General features: G+C 42.9%; 1 protein-coding gene across 3 annotated transcripts in view; it reads left to right on the forward strand.

Moving 5' to 3' along the window:
• LOC127486139 (uncharacterized) overlaps positions 1–26,281 on the forward strand; it is a 129,781-nt gene that overhangs the window by 73,946 nt on the left and 29,554 nt on the right. For 2 of the 3 annotated variants that reach the window (XM_070063769.1, XM_070063768.1), the window contains exons 2-5: positions 16,285–16,411; positions 18,957–19,090; positions 22,455–22,665; positions 23,405–23,481. In XM_070063769.1, coding sequence (XP_069919870.1) covers positions 22,604–22,665; positions 23,405–23,481 — 139 coding nt within the window. In that variant the 5' untranslated portion in view covers positions 16,285–16,411; positions 18,957–19,090; positions 22,455–22,603. The remainder of the gene's footprint in view (positions 1–16,284; positions 16,412–18,956; positions 19,091–22,454; positions 22,666–23,404; positions 23,482–26,281) is intronic. The other variant, XM_070063770.1, reaches the window with a different exon arrangement.

Raw genomic sequence — 26,281 nt, forward strand, 5'->3', positions numbered from 1 at the left:
TTTATATAAAGTTTTTCTGCTCATGTTTATATAAAATAACTGTGCATGCATCTTTGATGTATGTCACTAAATAATTTATGGCATATTTTCAAAAGAATTCAACACTGCTGTATACAGAGAGAATTAACTTGCACATTTTAGGTCTGAAATTTGGTGATATTTTTCCTGCATTGGACAGTTAAAAATAATAAATCAAATGGAAAAACAAATTTAAAATTTGGAGCCAGAAAAAAGCACAAAATTTGGTTGTGTCAAGAGTATTTGTATTCTTAGGCAAGGCTGTGGCTGTTAAGGTGATGGTAAATAACATCTTTGACAAAATCTTTTCATGTTCTATGTGTATATGTATGAATACAAGGTGAAGGCCTCTACCTCCTGGAATTGTGTAACTGGCCTCATTTACTTCCACATATTGATATGATATTTTTAAATTCATTGTGAGACTTGAAACTTTAATGTCCCTTCCACCTTTTATATTAAACATAAAAAGAGGCTGGTGCCACAGCTCAATAGGCTAATCTTCCACCTGCGGTGCCAGCACACCCGGTTCTAGTCCCGGTGAGGGCACTGGATTCTGTCCCGGTTGCCCCTCTTCCAGTCCAGCCCTCTGCTGTGACCAGGGAGTGCAGTGGAGGATGGCCCAAGTCTTTGGGCCCTGCACCCTCATGGGAGACCAGGAGAAGCACCTGGCTCCTGGCTTCGGATCAGTGCAGTGCACTGGCTGCAGCGTTCCAGCCACAGATTCCACTGGGGGGTGAACCAACAACAAAGGAAGACCTTTCTCTCTTTCTCTCTCTCTCACTGTCCGCTCTACCTGTCAAAAAAAAGCATAAAAAGAAGAAAATTGAAAGTTATTTTTGCCTGTTTAAGAAGCACTAATGGGTTATCTTGAAATTGGTCAAGAATAAAGCCATGGTGTAGGTTATGAACGATAATCTGTTAAAGTTATTGTAAGTTATCTGTATTTAGCAGAATATATTCATCAAAAACTATCTGAACTTGATTTTAAAGACTATTAAGAAGTTATGTTCGGAAGTTTTAACATTGATGAATTATTTGCTGTGAAACAAAAAATATTGAATTAATAAGCAAAGATGGTGTGATACCTTTGGGTTTTATGAAGCTGCTGAAAGTAAGTTAAGCAATTCAATTCACTTGAAAGAAAAACATGTTTAATATCAATAGAAACTTTGAAGATATTGGCGCAAAAGATACAACCTCATAGATTGGTCAGTTAACATGGTACATTTTTGCTCACTCTGTTCAATGTGGATTTGAAGTACAGTGGTGAAAACAGTAAATGTGACATTTGAAAACAAACAAACAAAAAAACCCTATACTTGAAAACAAAAGTTGCGACATGTTAACATAGATTACATGGATCATCGTCTCTTTTTGCACTCATTATTCTTTAAAAATCCATAGCTGTGTTTTGTTCTGATAATTGCAAATTTTGAACATTTACTCGGCTTGTTGTTTAATGATGTTGAAGAATGGCTAAAAAGTAGATGTGTTCATTTACCAATAATGTTGTTAGTTGTTTCCTTCAACTTGTTAGCTTATTGCAATCCCATTTGTGTATTTTTCCTTTTATTACCTATGCTTTTGGGGTCTTACACAAGAAACATTCGCCTAAGCCAATGTCTTGCAGCATTTTCCCTATATTTTCTTTTAGTAATTTGATGGTTTGGGGGATTAAGTTTAGATTCCTTTTCCATTGTGAATTTATTTTGTATATGTTGTAAGGAAGGGATATTGTTTCAAACTTCTGCAAGTAGAAATCCAATTTTCCAAACATGGTTTGTTTGAAAGGAGTACCCTTTTTCCAGAGTATGATTTTAGGTAGTTTGTCAAAGATCTGTTGATTGCAGATGCTTGGGTTAATTTCTAGGGTTTCTATTCTGATTCATTGCATACATGTCTACTTTTATGATAATACCAGGTTGTTTTTTCTTATAATAGCCCTGTAACTAAATAATTTCTTGGTTATCTTAAAAAGAATGCAATGTTGCTATTATAGAAATAATTATATTGCAAATTGTAGGTCTGAAATTTTGAGACATTTCCTGCATTGGACAGTGAAAATATTAAATCAAAGACAAAACAAATTAAAAATTTAAAGCCCCAAAAAGCTCAAAAATTCTGTCAAATGTACTTGTATTTTTAGGCAAAGCTGTGGCTCTCATGGTGATAAACAACATTATTTTTTGACAAAGTTTTTACCATGTAGGAATCCTGAGTTGTGTGAATACCTGTAACTATGTAACTGTCCTTGTTTACTTCCACAGGTTGATGACAGACATTTTTAAGATCAATGTGAGACTTGGAACTTTAATGTCTTTTATATTAAAAACAAAAACAATAAAATTGATATGTCTTGCTATCTGGTATTATCATGCCTCTGGCTCTGTATTTATTGTTTAAGATTGTTTTGGATATTCAGGGATTTTTATTTTTCCATATGAATTTTAGGATTTTTTTGGTTCTGTGTAGAATTTCCTTGGAATTTTCATTGGAATCACACTGACTATGTAAATAGCTGTGGGTAGTATGGACATTATGATTATATATTATTTTAATTCATAAATATGGTCAATTTGCCTATTTTTGTATTCTCTATTTATTTCAAATTTTTTGTAACTTTCATTGTAGAAATCTTTCACATTCTTGGTTAAATGTATCCCATGGCACTAGAATTTTTATAGGTATTATGAATAGGACTGTTGTTTTAAGATCTTTTCCAGACAGAACATTGCTGGAGTTTAAGAACGCTATGGATTTCTCTGCATTGATTTTATAACCTGCAACATTGTCAAATTCTCTTATCAATTCTAATAGTCTCAGTGGATTTTTTTTTTTTGGTTCCCATGTATAAAGGATCATTTTGTCTTCAAACAGGGTTAATTTGACTTCTACCATTCCAATTTTATTTGTTTGGTTTCTTTTTCTTATCTAATGACTGTGGCTAAAACTTCCAGAAATATATTAAGTAATAGTGGTGACAGAGGGTGTCATTGTCTGATTTCAGATCTTAGTGTAAATACTTGCAGCTTTTCATCATTCAATGTAATTTTAGCTGTGGATTTGTCATATGTTGCATTGATTGTATTAAGGTATATTCCTTCTATACCCAATTTTATTATAAAAGAATATTGTATCAAATGCTTTCTCTGCATCAATTGAGGAAATTATGACTTTAGCCTTCATTTTATTGATATAATATATCAAATTTATTTATTTATATATGTTGAACCATTCTTGGCTCTCTAGGGTAAATCCCACTTAGTCTGGGTGGATTATATTTTTGATGCATTGCTGAACTCAATTAAGTAGTAATTTGCTTAGAATTTTTGCATCCGTGTTCAACAGAAATATTGGTCTGTAATTTTCCTTTTCATTGTACTTTTACTTGGTTTTGGAATTAAGGCAATTCTAAAATTTAGCATCCTAAAATGATTTTGAAATGGTTTCCTCTTTTCCAACTCTTTTTGGAACATTTGAGAAGTATGGATATGAGTTCTTCCTTAAACATATGGTATAATTACGTAGTGGTATTAAGCATGCAGGTCAGGGCTTTTCTTTGTTGAGAGGAACTTTAACCCTGCGTCAATATCAGTCTTGGTTATTGATCTATTCATGTTTTCTATGTCTTTGTGTCTCAGTCTTGGTAAATTGTATGTGTCCAGAAATATATCAGTTTTTCTAGATTTTCCAATTTGTTGTCATATAGCTGTTTGTAATAATTCATAATTATTCTTTATATTTCTGTGGTATCAATTGTGACATCTTCCTTTTCATTTCAGATTTTTATTAACTTGTGTCTTCTCTTTTTTGGTTAGTTGGGTAAATGATTTTTCAATTTTATTACTTTTTTAAAAAACTTCATTTCACTGATCTTTTATATAGTTTTTATTTGTATTTTGTTTATTTCTTCTCTAATTTTTATTATCTTTCCTCCCAGTAATTTTGGGGTTTTATTAAATTGTTATTATTTTTGTATGTCATGAGGTGGATTGTTAGATCATTTATATGATATCTTTAATTTTTGTTATAGCCACTTATTGATATAAACTTAACACTGCTTTTACTTTGTATATAAGTGTGATATGCTGTTCTTTCTTTGTCATTTATTTAAAGGATTTTTTTATTTGTCTTTTGATTTCTTCTGTGATCCACTCTTCATTCAGGAATATGTTGTTTATTCTCTATGTGTAGAATATTTTCTAGAATTTCTTTTGTTGTTCATTTCCACCTTGATTCCACAATGATCAGAAAAATTATATGATTTGGCCCCACTTTTTAAAAACTTGTTGAAACTTGTTTTACGACCACAGTTCATTGTAGGGAATACTCAGTTCATTGATGAAATGAATTTCTATGCTGCAGCTGTGGGATGGAATGTTCCATTTGGTTTATATTGTAGATGAGCTCTGTTTTTTACTTTGTTTATTTTTTATCTTATCTGTCCTTTGATGAAAGTGGTGTGTTGAAGTGCACCATAATTATTGTATTGAAGCTTATGTCTCGTTCTAGAACAATTAACATTCCTTTCATAAAATTGAGTGTCCTAGCATTGGTTGTAAATATACATGCCATAGTCAAATCTTCTAATTATATTGATCCCATAATCATTATATGACTTTCTTTGTCTCCTTTAAGAGTTTTTTTTCCGTTTCTTCTTTTTTTTTTTTAAGTGGGCGGCCGGGGGTGGGGTGTTGGGGGGTGCCAAGCCCCGCACTCACGCTGCCCGCGCAGCAGGAGGGGAGGGAGGAGACACGGGAGTCGCGCTGATCTGCTGATCGTGGGGACAAAAGGTGGGGTCATGAGGAGGAGAGGCACCACCGCCACCCCTGCAGCTGCCCCTGCAGCCACGGCCTCCTGCCTCCTCTGCCTGCCTGCCAGCTGCTGGCAGCCCGAGGCCCCGGGGCGCGGCGCCCCCCCAACCCCGCAGGCAGCCCTCAGGCCTCCTTCCCCGGGGCAGCCACGGCTGGCCGCCACCTCCGAGACTGTTTTTTTGAGTTCGGCCAGCCCTAAATCAGTTTTTTTTCTTAAAGTCTATTTTGTGTGATATAAGTGCAGGTACTCATGCTCACTTTTGATTTCTATTTGCATGTAATATATTTTTTCCACCATTGAATTTCAGTCTGTGTGAATGTTCATTGGTAAGTGTGTTTTGTGTAGCTGGGTCTCTGGGTCTTGCTTTTTTTTTTTTTAATCTACTCAGCCAATCTGTATCTTTTAATTGTGTAATTGAGCCCTTTTACATTCAAATTATTGTTGATATGTAATGATTTTGGTCAGCCATTTTCCCATAAATATCACTGTTGTTCGTTCAGAATCACCACTGTTCTATTTATTTTATTTTATTTTATTTTATTTTATTTTATTTTATTTTTTTGGACAGGCAGAGTTAGACAGAGAGAGAGAGAGACAGAGAGAAAGGTATTCCTTTTCCGTTGGTTCACCCCCCAAGTGGCTGCTATGGCCGATGCATTGCGGCCCTTGTACTAGGCCGATCTGAAGCCAGGAGCCAGGTGCTTCCTCCTGGTCTCCCATGCCAGTGCAGGGCCCAAGGACCTGGGCCATCCTCCACTGCACTCCCGGGCCACAGCAGAGAGCTGGACTGGAAGAGGAGCAGCTGGGACAGAATCCGGCGCCCAACTGGGACTAGAACCCCAGGGTGCCAGCGCCACAGGCAGAGGATTAGCCTAGTGAGCCATGGTGCTGGCCATCCACTGTTCTATTTTAAAGATTTATTTATTTATTTGAAATACAGAAATACGGATAAAGAGAAGGAGAGAGAGCGATCTTCCATTTGCTGGTTCACTCCCTGAATGGCTGGGCCACGCTGTAACCAGGAATCAGGAGCTTCTTCCAGGTTTTCCACATGATGGCAGGGGCTTGAGGACTTGGGCCATCTTTTGTTGCCTTCCCAGGAATATTAGCAGGGAGCTGGATAGAAGTTGAGCACTCAAGGCATGAACTTGTGCCCATATGGTATGGCAGCACTGCAGAAAGTGGCTTCACCTCCTATGCCACAGTGCTGGACCCACCACTGTTCTTTTGCTGGGAGTTTTCTGTCTTCACCTTCTTTCATGATGCTGATTTCTGTTCTCTGTTTCTGTATGTAATACATCCTTAAGTATTATTTGTAAGGCTGGTCCAATGTTGAAGTATCAGAATTGGAGCAGCCAGGACTTGAACTGGTGCCCATGTAGGATGCTGGCACTTCAGATAGTAGCTTTACCAGCTACACCACAGTACTGGCCCCTGTTTGTTAATTTCTTATGTGAACCATTCTAACAGTGGTCTGGTGAAACCTCATTGTGGTTTTGATTTGAATTTCTAATGGCTACTGATTCTAAGCATTTTTTCATGTGTCTGTTGGCCATTTGAATTTCCTCTCAAAAAATGCCTGTTCAAGTCCTTTGCCCATTTCTTAACTGTATTTTCTGTTTTGTTGTTGTTGAGTTCCTAAGCTGTTTATAGTTTCTGAATATCAGTCCTTTAATAGTATCATGGCTTCAAAATATTTTTCCCATTCTGTTGGTTGCCTCTTCACTTTGGTGACTTTTTTTTCAGTATAGAAGGTTCTCAGCTTGATGCAATCCCATTTCCCAAATTTAGCTTTGATTGCCTGTGTTTCTTGTGTGTGTGTGTTTTACCAAGACATCTTTGCTTATGCCAATGTCTTGCAGAGTTCCCCCCAATATTGCCTAGTAATTGATGGTATTGGGTCATAAATTTAGGTCTTTGACACATTTTGAGTGGATTTTTTTAAAGTGTAAGGAATGGGTCTTGTTTCAAACTTCAGAATGCAGAGACCCAGTTTTGCCAGCACTGTTTATTAAAGAGACTGTCCTTGCTCCAGGGATTGATTTTAGCTGCTTTGTCGAAGATAAGTTGGTTGTAGATGCATGAATTGATTTCTGGAGTTTCTAATCTGTCCCATTGGTCTACACATTTTTGGCCAGGTCTTTATTTCACCTTGAATTATGGATGAGAGATCTTCCCTAGGTATTCTGGGTTGGGTTTGAATCCAATTGCAAGAAATTGTTTTCATTTTTAAAAGGTTTGTTCATGATTGGTTCACTAGCTTTTTTCCTCCCTCATTCATCATAGAATACTCTAGCCTCAGATACTCCCTACTTTGAGTTGCCTCCTGACTCTAAGGAAAACTGATGTAAATCAGCTTGTGTTCTCCATGTTGGGGATTCACATGATGCTAGTTACTTAATTCTGACCACTACTTCTCCCTCCATGATGTATTTTGATTTTGGCACAGGCAACTATGGAACAGATTTCATACTGAGATAAAATGTGCTGGCAGATTCAGATTCCCATCAGAAAACTCTCTAAATTATTTGGCATTGGCCATAATGCTAGTGTCCTATTATCTGTACATAGCAGAAAAAGCCACAAAATACACAAAGAAATATCGGGGAAAGTTGTTGGTGAAATAGCATCTGAAACCCTGTTCAATATTAATCACTATGGGCAGTTGTATCCTGCAATCTTAGTGTTTGTGTAGCATTTGTTAACTAAAGTTGTACCTAATACACTATTACTAATTAAATATGCTGCATTGATAAATGCTGCATGATAAATGATGTTTCTGTGTAATAAAAAAGAGCAAAATAATTTAACCCTTTGATACTGAGATGCCTAATAGGAAAAAGGTACACAAAAATCTGCATCAATTGAGAGTATGTTATAAAGTCTTGCATACTAAACCATCAAGAATCATGGAGAACCATGAATGTTTGGTGCAGCAGTTAACATGCTGCCTCTTGGAATTTCTGTATCCCATATTGGAATGTCTGGGTTCTCATATTGGCTCTGATTCTGATTCCAGCTTCCTGCTAACATGAGCCCTGGAAGACAGCAGGTGTTGATTCCACTACTTTGATTCCTCCACTCATGTGGGAGATCCAGGTAGAGGTCAAGGCTCCTGGCTTCAGCTTGGCCCAGCCTTTGCCATTATGGCCATTTGAGGAGTGAACCAGTGAACGGAAGACCTCTGTCTCTTTCCACCTTTCAAAAACATTCTTTAAAATCTGGAATTGAACAGAAGTGAGAGTTAAGAGAGTGATGATAAGCCAACTAGTCAAGTCTTCCAAACATGAGGGGGTAGTAAATGATGTAATCTGATGCCATCAACTTCAAGAATTTCAAATATCTTTGTTTCATCAGTGAATCTTAATAGTGTTCATCATTGAAAAGAAAATTTTAAGATATTTATTTATTGAAAAGGCAGAGTGGCAGAGAGGAAAAAACAGAAACTTAAAAAAATCACAGTGCACAAAATATCCAGCACCTAGTAGAATCACATAGTTAATAAACATCTGTTGAAAATAGATCTTTGTAAATAATAGAAGAGGAGTGGGAGAAGAAAGATGGGTGGGAGTATGGGTGGGAGGGAGCCAGGGTGGGAAGAATCCTAAATTAGTATATATGAAATGCTGAAGTCTGTATTCCTTAAATAAAATTTTAATAAATAAATAGATGAATAAACAAATAAATAATAGTTTGTGGAATGCCTGTCTATTGACAAAAAGCAAACACAACTGAAGAGGCCAAAAATTGAATCTAGATAGTTTCAAACAATATTAATATATCTGTTTAATGGATCATCACACAGTCATCAAAATTAAGCCTTTGAAAACTATTGCTTTGTGACACAGAGTGATGTTTGGTGCAGTGGTTAGGATGCCTGCATCCTGTATCATCCCATACCAGAGTGCTTTGGTTCAATACTCATCTCAAGCTTCCTGTTAATGCAGATCCTGGAAACCAATAGGTAATAACCCAAATAATTAGATCCCTGCCACCCACATGAGACCTGAATTGAAATTTGGCTCCTGGATTTTGCTCAGCCTGGTCATTGTAGGCATTTGGGGAAGTGAACCCATGAGTGAGAGTGCCCCCTCAAATAGCTAAACTTAAAAAAATAAATAAGAACTAGATAAACATTGTAGGTACCTTATGCTTATTCCCATGTAAAAATATCTGGATAAGTAAAGTGGCAAAATTACAATAATTATGGTTTTATCAAGCTAGTAGAACCTGGGATGATTTAAAAAAATTGTTCTTTTTGAAAGGTGTTTGTTTATTTGGATAAAAGGTAAATACTAAAAATTCCATCATCCAGGAAATCCACCACCATTGTGAAGTAGGTTCTGCTTTATTTCTGGTGTTTCCACCTCTTAGTCTATTCTTTGGGCAACTTTTGTCAGTCACATAGTGTTGAAATACCATAATCTATTTGCCTGCAGTAATATTTGCCATGACAGCTTGGTTGCAACGTTTTAATTGGGAGAAGAAATGATGGAGCCATGTCATTACCCAAATTCTCTCTTATGTGTTGAGGCTAAAATTTTTAAAATAATAAAAAAAGAAGAAACCCCTGTGTGTATCAGTATTGTTGCATTCATTCTGTCAAAATATTTATATTTTTGTCAAAACAATGTTTAAAATGTTGTAATACTTTTATAAAATTTTTTATTCATCTGTGATTAGTTAAGAATTTCCTGTACATGGGTGAAATAGTCATCTTTCCATTTTATTATTATTTATAGCCCTTGCCTATATCACCACTGAACTAGGGCCTTTTTACTTGTTTATCTATTTAGTGGAACATTTACCCTGTTGACTGTAGTGTTACCTCAAATACTGAAAAAAAGAACGAAGAAGGAAATAAGGAAGGGGAAAGTCAAGGGGAGGGAAGGGAGAGTGAAGGGAGGGGGGTTGCTAGGGAGGAAGGGAAGTGTCATATTTTAGAATTGTATCTGTAAACTACATTTAATCTACCCTCTTTGTCTTAATATTACATTGCATAAAAGAATAAAATATTTCAGAATAAAATAATATGTTTTATGCAATATCACATAGTCATCTATAATTGTTTTTGAGAGCTATCAATAAATTATATGGAGTGACATTTGGCCTAGTTATTAGCACGCATCCATCTCATATCACAGTTCTTGGATTGCTTACCTCCAGCTTCCTGCTAATGCAGACCCAGAGATGTAGCAGATGATGGAGTAAGTAATTGGGTCTATGTCACTCATGTGGGAAACCTGGATAAGTTCCTGGCTTCTGGCTTCCACCCAGACTACCCCTTGTCATTTCAAGCATTTGGGAAGTGAACCAGTGTGTGAAAGTGATCTCTTTCCTTGGTATTTCTGCTCTGACTCTCTCTCAAATAAATCAGTAATTTATTAAAATACAGGATAAAACATTGTAGGTACATTATGCTAATACATGTGTAAAAATATTTGAGTAGGAAAAAGGCTCAAAGTCATAATACTTATGATTTTATCAAATTAGCAGAATGATAATTTAATTTTTTTACTTTAGTCTAAAAAATCATTTTTTAAAAAGGAGAAATGATCAAAAGGATCAATAAGAAAAAACAAATCTGAATTCCATAAACCTAGAAAGGCACTGCCAATGAGGGAGTAAGTTCTGCTTTATTTATGGCCCTTCCCCATTTAACGTATTCTTTTCATGACTTTTAAAAATCACATGGTATTGCCACACCGTAATATGCTTGCATAATATTTGACATTATAGTCTGTTTGCAATCTTTCACTGAAAAATAATGACAGATCCACGTCATTACTCAGCGAGGTGACCAGAGTTGAAAGTAAGATGTCTGGAAAGTGGGTAGGGGTGGGTGCACACCCCAGGGAGACTGCAGGGCACAGGAGCATAAGGGCTCCTCAGGGGCTCTAAGATGTGAAATCTCCACGTGTGGCACTTAAAACATGGTGAGATCTGTACCAGGAGGGTCAGAGATGGGTGGCAGAGTTCCTGACCTCTACGCTCTAATCCTGAGCAAATGAAGTTTGTCTGAGGGATTGGATTTGCATAGGTGTCTGTGCCCTAAGCTGGAGGTGTGATGAGACCTAGCAGGGTGCATTCCCTTTTGTAATTCTCCCAATCTGAGCTTTGATTTGGGCAGTGGAGGAGAGGCTGAAGCCCAGGATGGATGTGCTGGGGTGCAGAAGAGGGGCCCAGTGATAGTCAGGGGGCGTTCATAATGCAGGGAGCCTTCCCAGAGCTGACCACAGAAAGCAATGGGGTGGGGAGCCTGAGACTTGCGGTGATATTTAGACAGGCATGGGTAGGTCCTGGACGGCTGTAGACCCGAAGGAGAGAGAAAGCTGGGAAGGTCAGGAGCAGGCTGATGAGAGTGCACCGAAATGGAAGAGATAAGGCCTGGTGAGTGGGGAGGGCGGGTGCTCCGAGTGTCCCTGGGGTACAAAAGAGGCACGTGATAGGGTGTTCAGGAAAGGGGGAATGGGCCACGGGAGAATAGCAGGGTCATGATTTGCTCCCGTTTCCGCCTTTCATGGAAGAAAGCCAGGGTCATTGCCTTTGGAGTCTAGAGGCCTGGGACTCAGAAGGAGAGGGAATGTGTGAACCAAGAGTGGCTTGGAGAGGCGCAGGAGAGGTAGGCGCGACCGGGGTGGAGGGCGGTCCAGCGGGTACAAGCTCCCCTGACTGGGCACCAAGCCTGCTCCGGGAGCCGCCACCACCACAGGGCTGGCAAGGGAGCCGCCTAGAGGGGCTTGGCCCTGCGGCTGGCTAGGGGCGGCCATCCTCGGAGCCTGTCGGATCCGGCCTCCCTCTGCGCTCTGGGGGCGCGCCTCCTGCCTGCCTAGGGCAAAGACCTCCAGCACACGGGCGCGTGGGGCTCGGGTCACCAAGGACATCCCAGGCTCTGCGCTGTCTGGGAGCCCACCGCGGCGGAGATGAGAACCGGCAGTGCCAAAGGGCAGTGGGGGAGGCGATCTCAGAGGAGGAGAGTGGGGACCGCCCGCCGGGAACCGGGATCCCGCGCTCCTTCAGGCCCCCTGTCCACTCCGTGCGGGTGATCAGTTCTCGACCCTGCCCTCATCCCCGCGGACTCCTCCTTCCCTACCGCGATCCCAGCCCCCCCATTCCTGCGACCACGCCTGTGTGCTGCCCATCAGTCGCGTTCATCCCCCAGACCCCTCTCTGGGTGTCTGTCTCCAGTCTCCCGCAGGCCCAACCCTTCCCCATCCCAACCCTCCCGATGCCTTCACCGCCTTAGCTTTTCCCAGCGCCCCTCTCCCTCTTTGGCTCCTGTCACTTCAAACCCGTATCCCTGCTGCTGTTTCTGCTCCGGCCACCTCCTTGCCAGCGTCCTCCCACAGGTGTCCTCAAGTCCATCCCTCCGTTCCGCGCAGACCATGCCCGCGGAGCTGTGGCTGCCTACTTCTCCTGGGCCGGTTGAGCATTCTGCAGACCCAGAGTCAGCCTGCGGATGTGAGCAAGGCCACTGGGCCCAGGTCTCAGCTCTGTCTGGACATCCTCGCTTGCATGATGACCCCTGGCGGCCAGAGCCGGCACTGCAGCCGCTGCCACCTTCAGGCCAGAGCCAGGTGGTCCCTTTGGAATAGGATACGACTCTGTGCTCCCTCCCAGAGCTGTGCCCACCCACTTCTTGGAAACAGGAATCCTCTCCCGAGTCCTGCATCTTAGGCAGCCATATACTGACTCAGACTCTCCCATTCCTCATCAATCTATTGCATTGTAACCTGGGCCATGGCTGCTGTGTGCCCCTGGTCCCCTGGAATAAGTACCCCTAAACCATTCACTCCCCATTCCCCAGCCCTGCTCACTCACGACCAGGCCGAGCCCCAGGACAGAGGCTCCAGTGCCTGAGACACTGCTGTTCACAGCCTATCAGTCTTATGGCACCAAGACAGCAGCAAACTGGCCAGCCTGATCCCCACCCACCACCAGCACCAGCACCACTACCACCATTCCCATTCACCTTCCTGCCTTATGCTTCTTCTGCTTTCCTCCTAAGCCTGATTCAGAGGGTCTGACACATTGCCTCTCAAGCTGCTTGGGCAGAGAGGCCTGAAGCTTGACAGGAATCTGGAGAACAGGAAGGAGGGAAGGCATGGGTTAGCCTGGGAGAGAGGCTGGGGTGGGGGTTCTGCTGAGAAGAGGCTCTCTCACGGGTCACTCTGTGGTTGACTTGCAGGGGGGTGCAGATCCCGTGGCAGCAGAGAAGCTCTGCACATAAGGAAGGGAGCTGGCAGGCAGGTTTCTCACTTATCTTGCAATGTTGGGGGCTGTCAAGGGTACTTCAAAAACCTTGTGGGAAATAGAGCTATATGAGAAATTTACTTTGTGCAAATATTTTTGAAATTCATGCACAAAATGTTCACAATACACATTTCCCAATAACATTTTGAAGTCCTCCTGATACATCTTTGGAAGCCTTTTAATGAGATGAGTCAGATGTATGCTCTGGAAGGGACAGGAGGTTAGTCCTGATGGCCTTTTTAAAAAAGTTGATTTGACAGTGTTATAGACAGTGAGAGAGAGAGAGAAAAAGGTGTTCCTTCCGTTGGTTTACTCCCCAAATGGACATATCATGGCTGGTGCTGTGCCGATCTGAAGCCAAAGACAGGTACTTCTTCCTGGTCTTCCATGCGGGTGCAGGGCCCAAGCACTTGGGCCATCCTCCACTGCCCTCCCAAGCCACAGCAGAGAGCTGGACTGAAAGAGGAGCAACTGGGACTAGAACCCAGCACCCATATGGGATGCCTGTGTCACAGGTGGAGGATTAATCAAGTGAGCCATGGCGCTGGCCCCCTCCTGATGGCCTTTCATGGTGAGTTTTTATTTTTTTTTAACATTTTTCCCATTTATTTATTTATTTATTTTAATTTTCATTTAATGAATATAGATTTCCAAAGTACAGCTTATGGACTACATTGGCTCCCCCCACCGATGACTTCCCTCCCACCCACAACCCTCCCCTTTCCTGCCCTCTCTCCCCTTCCATTCATATCAAGATTCATTTTCAGTTCTCTTTATATACAGATCAGTTTAGTATACAAAAGTAAAGATTTCAACAGTTTGCACCCACATAGAAACACAAAGTGAAAAATACTGTTTGAGTACTAGTTATAGCATTAAATCTCAATGTATAGCACATTAAGGACAGAGATCCTACATGAGGAGTAAGTGCACAGTGACTCCTGCTGTTGACTTTACAAATTGACACTCCTGTTTATGGCATCAGTAATCTCCCTATGCTCCAGTCATGAGTTTCCAAGGCTACGGAAGCTTTTTGAGTTCTCTGACACTTATCTTATTTAGACAAGGTCATAGTCAAAGTGGAAGTTCTCTCCTCCCTTCAGAGAAAGGTACCTCCTTCTTTGAAGACCTGTTCTTTCCACTGGGATCTCACTCACAGAGATCTTTCATTTAGGTTTCATTTAGGGTTTTTTTTTCCCCAAGAGTGTCTTGGCTTTCCATGCCTGAAATACTCTCATGGGCTTTTCAGCCAGATTTGAATGCCTTTAGGGCTGATTCTGAGGCCAGAGTGCTGTTTAGGACATCTGCCATTCTATGAGTCTGCTGAGTATCTTGCTTCCCATGTTGGATCACTCTCCCCTTTATTTATTCTATCGGTTAGTATTAGCAGGCACTAGACTTGTTTATGTGCTCCCCTGGACTCTTAGTCCTTTCGTTATGATCAATTGTGAACTGAAATTGATCACTGGGACTAGTGAGATGGCATTGGTACATGCCACCTTGATGGGATTGAATTGGAATCCCCTGGTGTGTTTCTAACTCTACCATTTGGGGCAAGTCAGCTTGAGCATGTCCCAAATTGTACATCTCTTCCCTCTCTTGTTCCCACTCTTATGTTTAACAGGGATCACATTTCAGTTAAATTTTAACACTTAAGAATAACTGTGTATTAATTACAGAATTAAACCAGTAGTATTAAGTAGAACAGACAAAAAAAAATACGAAGAGGGATAATGTATTAAGTTGTTCATTAACAGGGATATGCTGATCAACTCACCGTTTCTCATAGTGTCCATTTCACTTCAACAGGTTTCCTTTTTGGTGTTCAGTCAGTTGTCACCGATCAGGGAGAACATATGATATTTGTCCCTTTGGGACTGGCTTATTTCACTCAGCATGATGTGTTCCAGATTCCTCCATTTTGTTGCAAATGACTGGATTTCATTGTTTTTTACTGCAGTATAGTATTCTAAAGAGTACATATCCCATAATTTCTTTATCCAGTCTATCGTTGATGGGCATTTAGGTTGGTTCCAGGTCTTGGCTATTTTGAATTGAGCTGCAATAAACATTAGGGTGCAGACCGCTTTTTTGTTTGCCAATTTAAATTCCTTTGGGTAAATTCCAAGGAGTGGGATGGCTGGGTCGAACGGTAGGGTTATCTTCAGGTTTCTGAGGAATCTCCAGACTGACTTCCATAGTGGCTTGACCAGTTTGCATTCCCACCAACAGTGGGTTAGTGTCCCTTTTTCCCCACATCCTCGCCAGCATCTGTTGTTGGTAGATTTCTCTATGTGAGCCATTCTAACCGGGGTGAGGTGAAACCTCATTGTGGTTTTGATTTGCATTTCCCTGATCGCTAATGATCTTGAATATTTTTTTCATGTGCCTGTTGGCCATTTGGATGTCCTCTTTTGAAAAATGTTTATTGAGGTCCTTGGCCCATCTCTTAAGTGGGTTGTTTGTTTTGTTTTTGTGGAGTTTCTTGATCTCTTTGTAGATTCTGGTTATTAACCCTTTATCTGTTGCGTAGTTTGCAAATATTTTTTCCCATTCTGTTGGTTGTCTCTTCACTCTCCTGACTGTTTCTTTTGCAGTACAGAAACTCCTCAATCTGATGCAATCCCAATAGTTGATTTTGGCTTTGACTGCCTGTGCCTCCCGGGTCTTTTCCAGAAACTCTTTGCCTGTGCCAATATCTTGTGGGGTTTCTCCAATGTTCTCTCATAACTTGATGGTGTCAGGTTGTAGATTTAGTTCTTTAATCCATGTTGAGTGGATTTTTGTGTAAGGTGTAAGGTATGGGTCTTGCTTCATGCTTCTGCATGTGGAAATTCATGGTCAGTTTTTAAACACTCAGGTGGTCTCAGAAATGCCAGAAATGATGCTGATTGGCATTTACATTTACAAACATCATCTTTTTCTTTTTAATCCTAATCTCCAGAGATATATCACCAATTTACAGATGATAAAAGTGGAGGCTCAGAAGTGTTAGAATAAAGAACCAGGACTTTGACACTACTATCTGGTGATTTGGTCCCATGTGTGTCCTATACACAGCCCCAGTCTGCTTTCCTGGGACCAGTCTGCTTTCCCTTAGAGACAGTCGAATGCTCCGCTGTTTCTAAAAGCAAGTTCTGCCTCTTTCATCACACCCCATACCCAGAATCCTGAACCTGTGCTTCTCCCTGTCAGGTGTGACCTGAGATTGTACTGGCTGTACTGCAAGCACTTCATGAAGATGCCATGTGCCAGCATCCCTGTACCCCGTCCTGGTGTTGCATCTGCTACAGTGGCTGGGCAAGCAAGTGCTATGACAAAGGTAGGAGGGGAGCTGGGGGCTGGGGACCTCCTGTGTCTCCAGGGAAGATCTAAGATTATTGAGTACCTATTGTGTTCTGCTCAAACCCTCAGATACATGATATTTAATTATTTTTAAATGTTTATCTATCTTATTTAAGTCAATATTTAACATAACCTTAGAGGCAGGAAAGGTAGTTTCTAAAACTGTACTTATTTCACAGATGAGTAAACCATGGCCCAGAAAAGACAGTTTGAGTGAGACAGAGGGACATAGCCGGCCAGGATTCTCCTAACTCCAAATTCAACATTGTGCCCTCATCCCCCAAACACCATGACGCTCTACAGTAGGCTTCTGGTGTGAGCCACACTCACCAAGTCATGGGTCTGGAGGGCCTGCAAGTGGGGCCCAAGCAGGTCTGGGAGCCAGATGTGAGAGTCCATCCCACTTGTCCCATCTCCTCTCCAGATGAGCACATCTGTACCATGCAGGCCCCTGCCAGAATGGAAGGCAGTGCATGCATGATGAGAGTGGAGACTACCACTGTGTGTGCCCACCAAGTTTGCACAAGCATGAGCACAAAGCTGTGCTGGTGAGCAGGCAGGTGAGTGCTAGACCCCTGGGCAATGTGGAAGTTAGACCATCAATCTGGTGTTGAGGAGAGGAAATAGGCAGCACTGTTGAGAGAATGGAAACCAAGTGGGAGACTCAACTGGGGGAACTAAGATAGAACTGCAGCATTCACACCAGTGTCCTTGCTCTCTCAGCTAGCTTAGTACATTCTGATCCATGACATCAACAACAATCTATGGGGTTTGGGTGTAACAGGTGCATATGGGACAGCTTGGGTAGGGGAGGATGGGGGTGGAGTGGCTCAGGAGCCTAGGGCTTTGCTCATTCTCCCAGAAAGCTGGCTGTGACAATAAGGGATTGTCCACGTGACAGCCTTATGCCCCCTGTCTGAATGAGGAGCTGCCCCTGGCTGGACTTATCTTTGTTTCCTTCTCAAGCTTTGACACCTCTGAGGTTAATGCAAGTGCACTCATCCTGACCCTTGCCTTTGGTCCAGACCCTGTACTATCTGCTTGATGTTGGATAGTCTCTTTATCCTTCCAAGATTTGGAAGTTGGGTACTATTTTTATTCTCTTTTTAAAAAAGTGAGTTATTGGGGCTGGTGTTGTGGAATAATAGGTTAAGCCACTTCCTGCAATGTTGGCATTCCTTAGTGGGGAGTCTCAGCCATGTATATGCACCCTGTTTCTCCAGTTTCCAGTTTCCTCCTGATTCTTTCCTAGTGAACTTAAAGAAGGTCATATCCCTATTGGTAATAATATTTTAGAAGATTTTTTAAACAAAAGACTGTTCTAAACCCGATGGCTTTCTCTTCTCTGAAGATCAGACTGCTCTTAGAGATCTTGGACCTCTCGATCTCCAGGAGCATCCAGTCAAGACCAAAAATCTTAAAGCTCTTGATGTTTCATTCATGCACTCCTTTCCCCCAGCTCTCCATTTTCTCACACCAGTTCTGCACAGGCATGAGGTGGCAATGGCTCAGATCAGGACACAAGTGGAGGGTGGTGGAGCTGACAGTAGAAAATCTACATTCCTGCTGTCACACCTGAGCAGATACATCCTGTGATTAGCCCATCTCCTACCCCACACTATTTTCCTGGACAAGCACCCAACCCCCAACAGCAGCAGCACATCAGCCCTCTCCAAGCAGAGTAACACTACCAGGATGCACCTGTGCAGCAGTTGGATGGCCACATCTGTATCCACAGCAGCCAGAATGTCATGGAAGAAACCCGGCTTATTTTCCAAGGGAGAAGCAGGGACACTCAAGGCATCAGGACCCCAGTTCTCTAGCCAGAAACCATAGGTTCTCCTTGGCACTGATATAAAGCAAGTCAGAGAAGACACCTGAAAGAACCACGGGGCTGCCCCTGCAGTAGAGGAGGTGAGACCTGAGAGTGGGCATCCCTCAAGTAAGGACAGTTCATGGCTTTGATGGATCCCAGTGCCTCAGCCCACATGATGGCGTTTGACGGGCCTTGATTCTTCCTGGAGCTACAAAAGGGGGACAGGATGGCCAACACCTCAAGACCATGTGGAGGGAAGAAAATGGATAGAGGTGACTGTGTTCCTGTGTCCACACAGCCTAGTGTCCAAGGCTTGGTTCTCCTCCCTTCTCCTTTCCTGTGCCATGCCTTTAACTTACCTGGTAAACAGCATGAACAAGGGCACTCCAGACCCACTCTGCCTCACTGAGGATTACACCCTCCCACCAACTCTGTATAGTCTCCAGCAGGCAGGATCTGATGGCACAGACACTCCGATGAGTCTGCAGCAACTCAGTACCTTGTGCCTCATTTCTTATCCTGGCAAATGAAGAGAGTGACTGAGTTTGAGGACTGCACTTAAATATGGGTGAGTCCATCAGAGGCAACACACCATAACTCCAATTCCACCTAGCATTTACCCAACAGGAGCCTAGCACATTAGAGGCACTAGCTCATTCAAACCCCATGACAACCTCATGAACTTGGTATCATATCCTTTTCCCAGCTTTCATAGGTCTCTAGTGGAGGAATGTACCCTGAGCCCTCCTAGGGCCTTAAGAGTGGTCTACTAAGCTAGAGGGCCCCAAAACCCAGAGGATGAACTAAGTGTGCTGCACCAGACAGTGAGTGTCCTGAGAGGTAAGCTTTGTTATTCACCTCATTCTTAGTGCCTGAAATAATGCTCTGGACACAGCAGACATTTGGGAAATGATCGATGATCATAGGATGCCAAAGGGCCCCCCATCTAGGGAAGCTGCACATTTACCTTGTGGGGTAGAGATGATGATAGTCTTGGAGGGAACATGGAGTTGAGTGGAGAAATCATGGGAGATTATCCTCCTTGATGAGTTCAATACTCTGGAATGGGGCAAGGGGGAATCTAATGAGCTTATAGCAGATTTTGTTAGGCTTCTGAATGACATTTTTGACTCTCCCAGTGGGAGATGTGGGAGGCCCTCCTGAGTCAAATGGGTACCAAGACTTGTGCAGAACTAAGTCTGGGGAAATCCTCCCCTGGCCCTAGATGATTTAAGGCTCTCTAAGATTCTGGAGGAACTCCCAGTCACCAATACCCCTCTGGGCCTTATGAGGAGGCAGGACTTAAACCACTGGATACCCTAGAAGGACCAAAACATGACACTCAGTTCTAGATAAATGATGCTAGAATAGAAGCAGCCACTTTACAGAGATGCAAGTTTCTGTTTGAAGTATCAGGGACACATGGGCAAGCAGGCAGTCAAGTTTCAAAACCAGGCACCCACCCTGAGATTGTCATGGAGGATGTAGGCCTCCTGCACTTCCCTGTACAGCTGGGCATCAAATGTCTTCCTGGAAAGGATGTTGTCCTGGATGGCATCAAACTGGATCCAGGATTTCTGAGTGGCCAGGCCAAAGCCCTTGGACAGCTGATGCATGCATGTGTGCACACACACACACACACATACACAAGTATACACACACACATAGACAAACATACACACATATCCACACACATACACATACATGTATACATTAACACACACAAATACACATATATGTACACGAACACACAAATACACATATATACATATATACCTACACACATCAACACACACATATATACACATACACAAAAACACACAAATATGCACCACAAATGCACATATACACACATAGACATTTACACATATACTTACATACACACACAATCACACACACAATCACATACACATACACATACACACACACATAACCTCAGACAGCCAGGCTAGCATCATGGGGACCTCAGTAGCCTCCTGGATTGTTGCCTTTTATACAGGGTCCCCTTAATGTGTCATATGACTCTGAGTTGGCAGCTGCTGGCAGTGAGGGGTGCACATTTTGGCGAACTCCTTCTGGATCAGGGAGGGAAGAAATTGCCCTTTGGCTATAGCTCAGAAGCTGTCATATCTCTCTAGCTCAGGTGGCATTCTCTTCAACCTGGGAGTTAAGAAGTCCCTCATCCAGGTTATGCTTCTCTCTGGCTCCCTCTTCTGAGGTCTAATAGATACAGAATCGTTCCATTTCTTTCTTCCATCAGCACTGATATCCTTTTGGTCTAAAGATTATAATGACCCACTTTCTTGATGCTCTTCCCCTTCCCAGATGGAAAATTTCCCCAAGAGGCTATTTCTTCTACTTTTGGGAATGCTGACCCCTAAAAGGTGTCTGACACATAGCGTCTGGATGCTGGGTTAAATCAGCTGCAGCTACACTTTCAATGTCTCTAAGCAAAAGACTGGGCTTTTGGTACAACTGCCCAATTCTGTTATTTCCTATGTTTTCCCTCAATTTCTTAGCAGTAACACACATTCCTAGAATTATCTCCCTGCTGAAAAAGAATCAAAACATCTTTCTTCTCTAGAGACAATCCAGGCTTCCAGAAGCTGCTCATCTGTGATGCCCCCACCATGCTTGCCAAAGACTCATCTACTGGGCACCAGACTCAGATGAGCCCTACCCTGGGAAAGTGGGTTAGGTCCCAGAAGCAACTTCTTTCTGCTTTTTAAAAAATATTAATTAATTTATATATATATATATTTATTTATTTACTTAAAAGAGTTATGGCAGTGGTGGGGGTAGGTGAAAGAGAGCTTCTATCACTAATTCAGTCCCCAAATGGTCATAACTGCCAGGGCTGGGCCAGGCTGAAGCCAGGACCCAGGAATTTCATCCGGGTCTCCCATGTGGGTAGCAGGGGCCCATCCACTTGGGCCATCTTCCACTGCTTTTCCCAGGTCATTAGCAGGGAGCTGGATCAGAAGTGAAGCAGCTGTGACACAAACTGATGCACATATGGATGCCCATGTCACAGGTGGCAGCTTTACTTGCTGTGCCATGACTCTGGCCCTGGTAGTTTCTTCAGCTTCTGTTCAGCAGAAAGTGGGTCTCTGGGAAACGAACAATGAAAATACATAGAGGCAAGCAGAAGGCAGAGAGCTTCTGCAGGTTGAGACCTGGTTCCAGGCTATTTCTAAGGCCCAGCTGTGCTATCCCCTTTGGATCCTAACAATTCATCTGAAGTCCCTGGTATAGATTCTTCATTGTTTAAGGTAGCTCCAGTGGGTTTATATACTTATATAATTTTATATAGCTTACATCCCAAAAGTCCCAAGAAACATAATTATAAAATTCATTTGAAACATTCTAGCCTTGTCTTTCCTGAACTAGTGGAAGAAAAACCAGAACAAGGCAAAACCATGAGGCAACTGTGACAGAGACAATTCAGCTAGTGATAGGGAACACTGGATTGAGCTGTGGGGGAAGGGGTTGGTCAAAAGCTAGGGAACATTTACAGCTCAGGAGTCACCTGGCTAGGAGTTTCCATTCTGTGTATGCTTCTACCATGTTTGCTGCAGTGAGAGTCATGGGCTGTGACTGCTTCTCAGCAGGACTGAGAGGACTTTATATGCCATTCACAAAGTTTAGAAAGGGCTTGGCCTCTCCCCCAGGCCCTTAGCCTGGGGGATGCTGGATAAACCCCATGGCCTCCTCTGTACTCCATAGCCCCTGAGGTCCATGAAAAGACAAACCCAATGGTCTGGACTGGCTAGGAGAGAGCTGCCTGAAGATAAGGGAGAGGTGCAACTTTTCTGGAGAAATGGAGTGTTGGGGAACAAGGTGCAGATGAAGTGGCATCACCACCTCTCAGACTACAGCCTACTGAGAAGATCATGCCCCCACATCCTGGTTTATAGGAAACTATACACAGGTCTGTGGAAGGAAGAGCAGGCCATGATGCACATGCCAGTCATTTTTTTTTGACAGGCATCAGCAGCAATGCCAAGACAAGACCACCTATGAAAGCCATGCCCACCTAGTGGTGCATGAGGCAGAGGGCAATGACCAGCTGCAGGGTTAGGTTCCAGGCCTCCTGGAAGCTCCAGACAATGTTAAGCAGTAGCCCAGTGTCAGTGCCTAGTAGGGTCAGGTCCTCTCCAGCTGGAGCATGCCTGGGTCCCAGTTGAAAAACTTTCTCATACAGGATGTGCAACACAAACCCCGTGGCCAGCAGTGTTACCTTCTGTGGATCATACCCCTACTGATACTGAAGCACAACATCCAATATGACCCCACAACTAGCCCTGGGTCATACAGCAAATCACGGCTCAGCAGCTCCTGCCCTTCTTCCAGATGGCCACCAAAATGGAGAGCAACAGGAACCCTGAGAATCCCTATTGTCCCTACCAACTCTGGTAAGCCAAGTGCCACAAAACAGCTCCATGCAGAGCCCTCCATAATGGGGGCCTTTCCTGTCAGTATAGCATGGCCCCAGTAGGATGGCTGCAGCCCATGGGGAAGGTAGCAAGTATCTGGGGGCTGCTGGAGCTTACAGAAGCCCTGCAGGTCATCAACAGTGCCAGGCAGCATCATGGCCAGTAACCAGGAGACACTACAGCACAAGGATGCATGAATTAAGGTAAAGGGCTCCTTGGGGTCCCCCAGCAATCTGGAGGCCCCCTCTGGATAGGTCTGGCCATCATTCAGTGACAGTGCTGCTTATGTATTCTGGGAATTTCTCAGAGTGAGCTAAGTCTTAGCATTAAGATGCAACCTGAACCCCTGGATGGACATCTGGATTTCTAGGGCCTCTTGGTATTTTCTAGCTGGCCCCTCAGCTCTGTTGCTGCACGCTCCTCCCTACATAGACCCATGTGCAGAGTTCCCCATTCTCACCATCTTTATGGTCCATAGTTGTTTTTTTCTGAAAGGCAGATAAAAGAGAGAGAGAGAGAGAAAGAGAGAGAGAGAGGGAGAGAGAGATGGAAAGAGAGTGAGGGAGAGAGATATCTCTTCCATGAGATGGTTCACGCCCCAGATGGCTGTGATGGTCAGAGCTGCACCAGGCTGATGCCAGGAGCCAAGAACATATCTGAGTCTCCCACATTTGTGCATTTGCCCAAGAACTTAGGCCATCCTCTGCTCCTTTATCAGGTATGTTAGCAGGAAGCTGGGTTCGAAGCAGAGCTGCTGGGACTTGAACTTGCAGTCTTACTATGAAATCTCTGAAGGTAATATGACATTTCTCATGCATATTTTAGAACATTTATGTTTTACTTATGAAGTTTGACTGTAATGTTTCATGTTTACTGTTTCACTTGCTGATCATGTCTATTAGGTGTTCTATGTAATTCTTGCACTTTGATGTCCCTATCTTTTTTTAAATTAGGGAAGTTTTCCGCTATTATTTTGCTGAAAATGCCTTTTAATCCATTCCACACCTTCAGGAATACCTAAGACACATATGTTTGGTTGTTTGATAGTGTCCCATAATCCTCAAACACTAGTTTTAGTTTTCTAATTTTTTTTTCCTTTTTTGGTTTTAATAAGATATTTCCCAGTATTTTTCTTCTACCTAGGATATTTCTTCTGCTTCACCAAATCTGTTGTTAAGGCCCTACATTGTGTTTTCTACTTGAAATATTGAATTATTCATTCATAGTATTTCAGTTTGATACATCTTCTATCTCTTGGCAAAACTTTTCATTCATGTCATGTATAGATTTCTTTGTCTCATGTATATGTAAGTTTTGAGTAAGCTTATGATAATTTTTTTGAATTCCTATTTCATGCATTTCATTAACCTCTTCATGTTTAATTCTAATATTGAAGTGTTGTGTTCCTTTAGGGGAGACGTATTATCTTCCTTGTGCATGTTCCTTATATTTTTGCATTTACTTTTTGGCATTTTTGGAGACATTTGTCGGTGTTCTCCTCTAATGGCTTTTATCTTCCAATTCTTCCTTGTGGCTTAGTGGAGTGTCTGCTCTTTCAGGTGATATACAGAAGTGTGCGCTTCATGGGGCCAGGGAGCTCTGGGCAATGCATGAGAGTGGGTCAAGAGTCCAGGGTGATACCAACTTGTATCTGGTAGATTTCCTGTATTCTCAGGAGTTGGGAGAGTATGATCATGTCAGCTGGAGAAATCACAGCCTCACTCCTACCTTCCAAGATCATCTATGCCTTGGGTTACCCAACAGTGGCTACAATCCCCCCCCCTCCATGCAGGTACATGCACTACACAAATGATCTGTGCAGTGTTCAGTGTGAACATGGAAACCTCAGGAATGGGTCAACCCTCGGTACTCTGGGAATTCTGAGCCTCTGAAGCCAGACACAGTGAATGTTCAGAGACCCAACCATACCCCACACCTTATTGTGCAGTCACAGAATCCCATTAGTCATATTGCACAAGGTCCCCATAGTCACAGACTACAGGAGAGCTGCTCTCAGCTCTGTAAGCCTGTCCTGTCCATGGAAAGAACAGAGGCATTCCCAGAGCCAGCAGCCTATTGGTACTCCACCTTGGCAGTTTGAAACCAGGATCCTGTTTTAGAGTATGTGTGTGTGTATGGGGGGGTACCTCATAGTCTTAAGTGGGTGCCCAGACACATGCATACTCTACAGGGGAGACTTAAGTCAGTGGGGACAGCAGATTTTTTTATTTTTTATTTTTATTTTTTGACAGGCAGAGTTAGACAGTGAGAGAGAGAGAGAGAGAGAGACAGAGAAAGGTCTTCCTTTTTCCATTGGTTCATCCCCCAAGTGGCTGCTACAGCCGGCATGTTGCGGCTGGCGTGCTGCACCAATCCAAAGCCAGGAGCCAGATGCTTCCTCCCAGTTTCCCATGTGGGTGCAGGGCCCAAGGACCTAGGCCATCCTCCACTGCCCTCCCAGGCCACAGCAGAGAGCTGGACTGGAAGAGGAGCAACCAGGACAGAATCCGGTGCCCCAACCAGGACTAGAACCCAGGGTATCGGCACTTCAGGCAGAGGATTAGCCTAGTGAGCTGCAGCACCGGCCCGGGGACAGCAGATTTATCCCTCTGATAAAATCCCCTAGTTGCATATATGCATTAGCTACAGCAGTCTCTACTCACACTGTTAAGATGGCACTTTCTTCCTGCTAGTCACCAGGGTACATTTACAGGAAGATGGTAAGAAACCAGTGTGCTCTCCCTTCACAGAGTTAAGTGGGAACCCTGCCCCTTGCCAGAACTCCAAGCTGGATGCTAAGTCAGTGTGGTCCATAAGATTCTCCCTCAGGCACTATCACCAATGACACAGGCTGCCACAGTTGCCTCTCACCTTGCTCCCAGATGGCATCTCCTCCAGCCCCCAGCTATGGCAGTTGTGGTGCTGTCCTCACTCACTGCTGCATGTTTTCCTGTCCATACTGCTCCATGGTGTCTCTCTTTCTGTGGAATTTCTCCTGAAAACTTCTCTGCAACTCTCCCCTAGGAAGGCACTTCCTGAGCTTTTCTTCTGTTATCTTCCCATGGGCAAAATCAGCATTTTTTTTCTTATTCAGCCATCTTGGATTCTCATTAAAAGATTGTTTTTAATTTAAAAGTTTTTGGGACTTACAATATGCTGTTTGTGAAGATTTCAGAGAGCTCATGTGCAGAGATAATATTAAAGGCATTATTTAAGAAGCTGATTATGGACAGAAATCCTACATGAGGAGTAAGTATACAGTGACTCCTGTTGTTGACTTAACAATTTGACACTCTTCTTTATGGTGTCAGTAATCTCCCTAAGCTCTAGTCATGAGTTGCCAAGGCTATGGAAGCCTTTTGAGTTTGCCGACTTCGATCTTATTTCAACATGGTCATAGTCAAAGTGGAAGTTCTCTCCTCCCTTCAGAGAAAGGTACCTCCTTCTTTGATGGCCTTTTTTTTTTAAACTGGGATCTGTCCTTAATTTGTTGTCCAATGTGAATTAATGCTATAACTAGTACTGAAACAGTATTTTACACTTTATGTTCTGTGTGGGTGCAAACTGATGAAATCTTTACTTAATATATACTAAA

Source organism: Oryctolagus cuniculus, chromosome 19 (assembly GCF_964237555.1).
Source record: "Oryctolagus cuniculus chromosome 19, mOryCun1.1, whole genome shotgun sequence".
NCBI lineage: Eukaryota > Metazoa > Chordata > Mammalia > Lagomorpha > Leporidae > Oryctolagus > Oryctolagus cuniculus.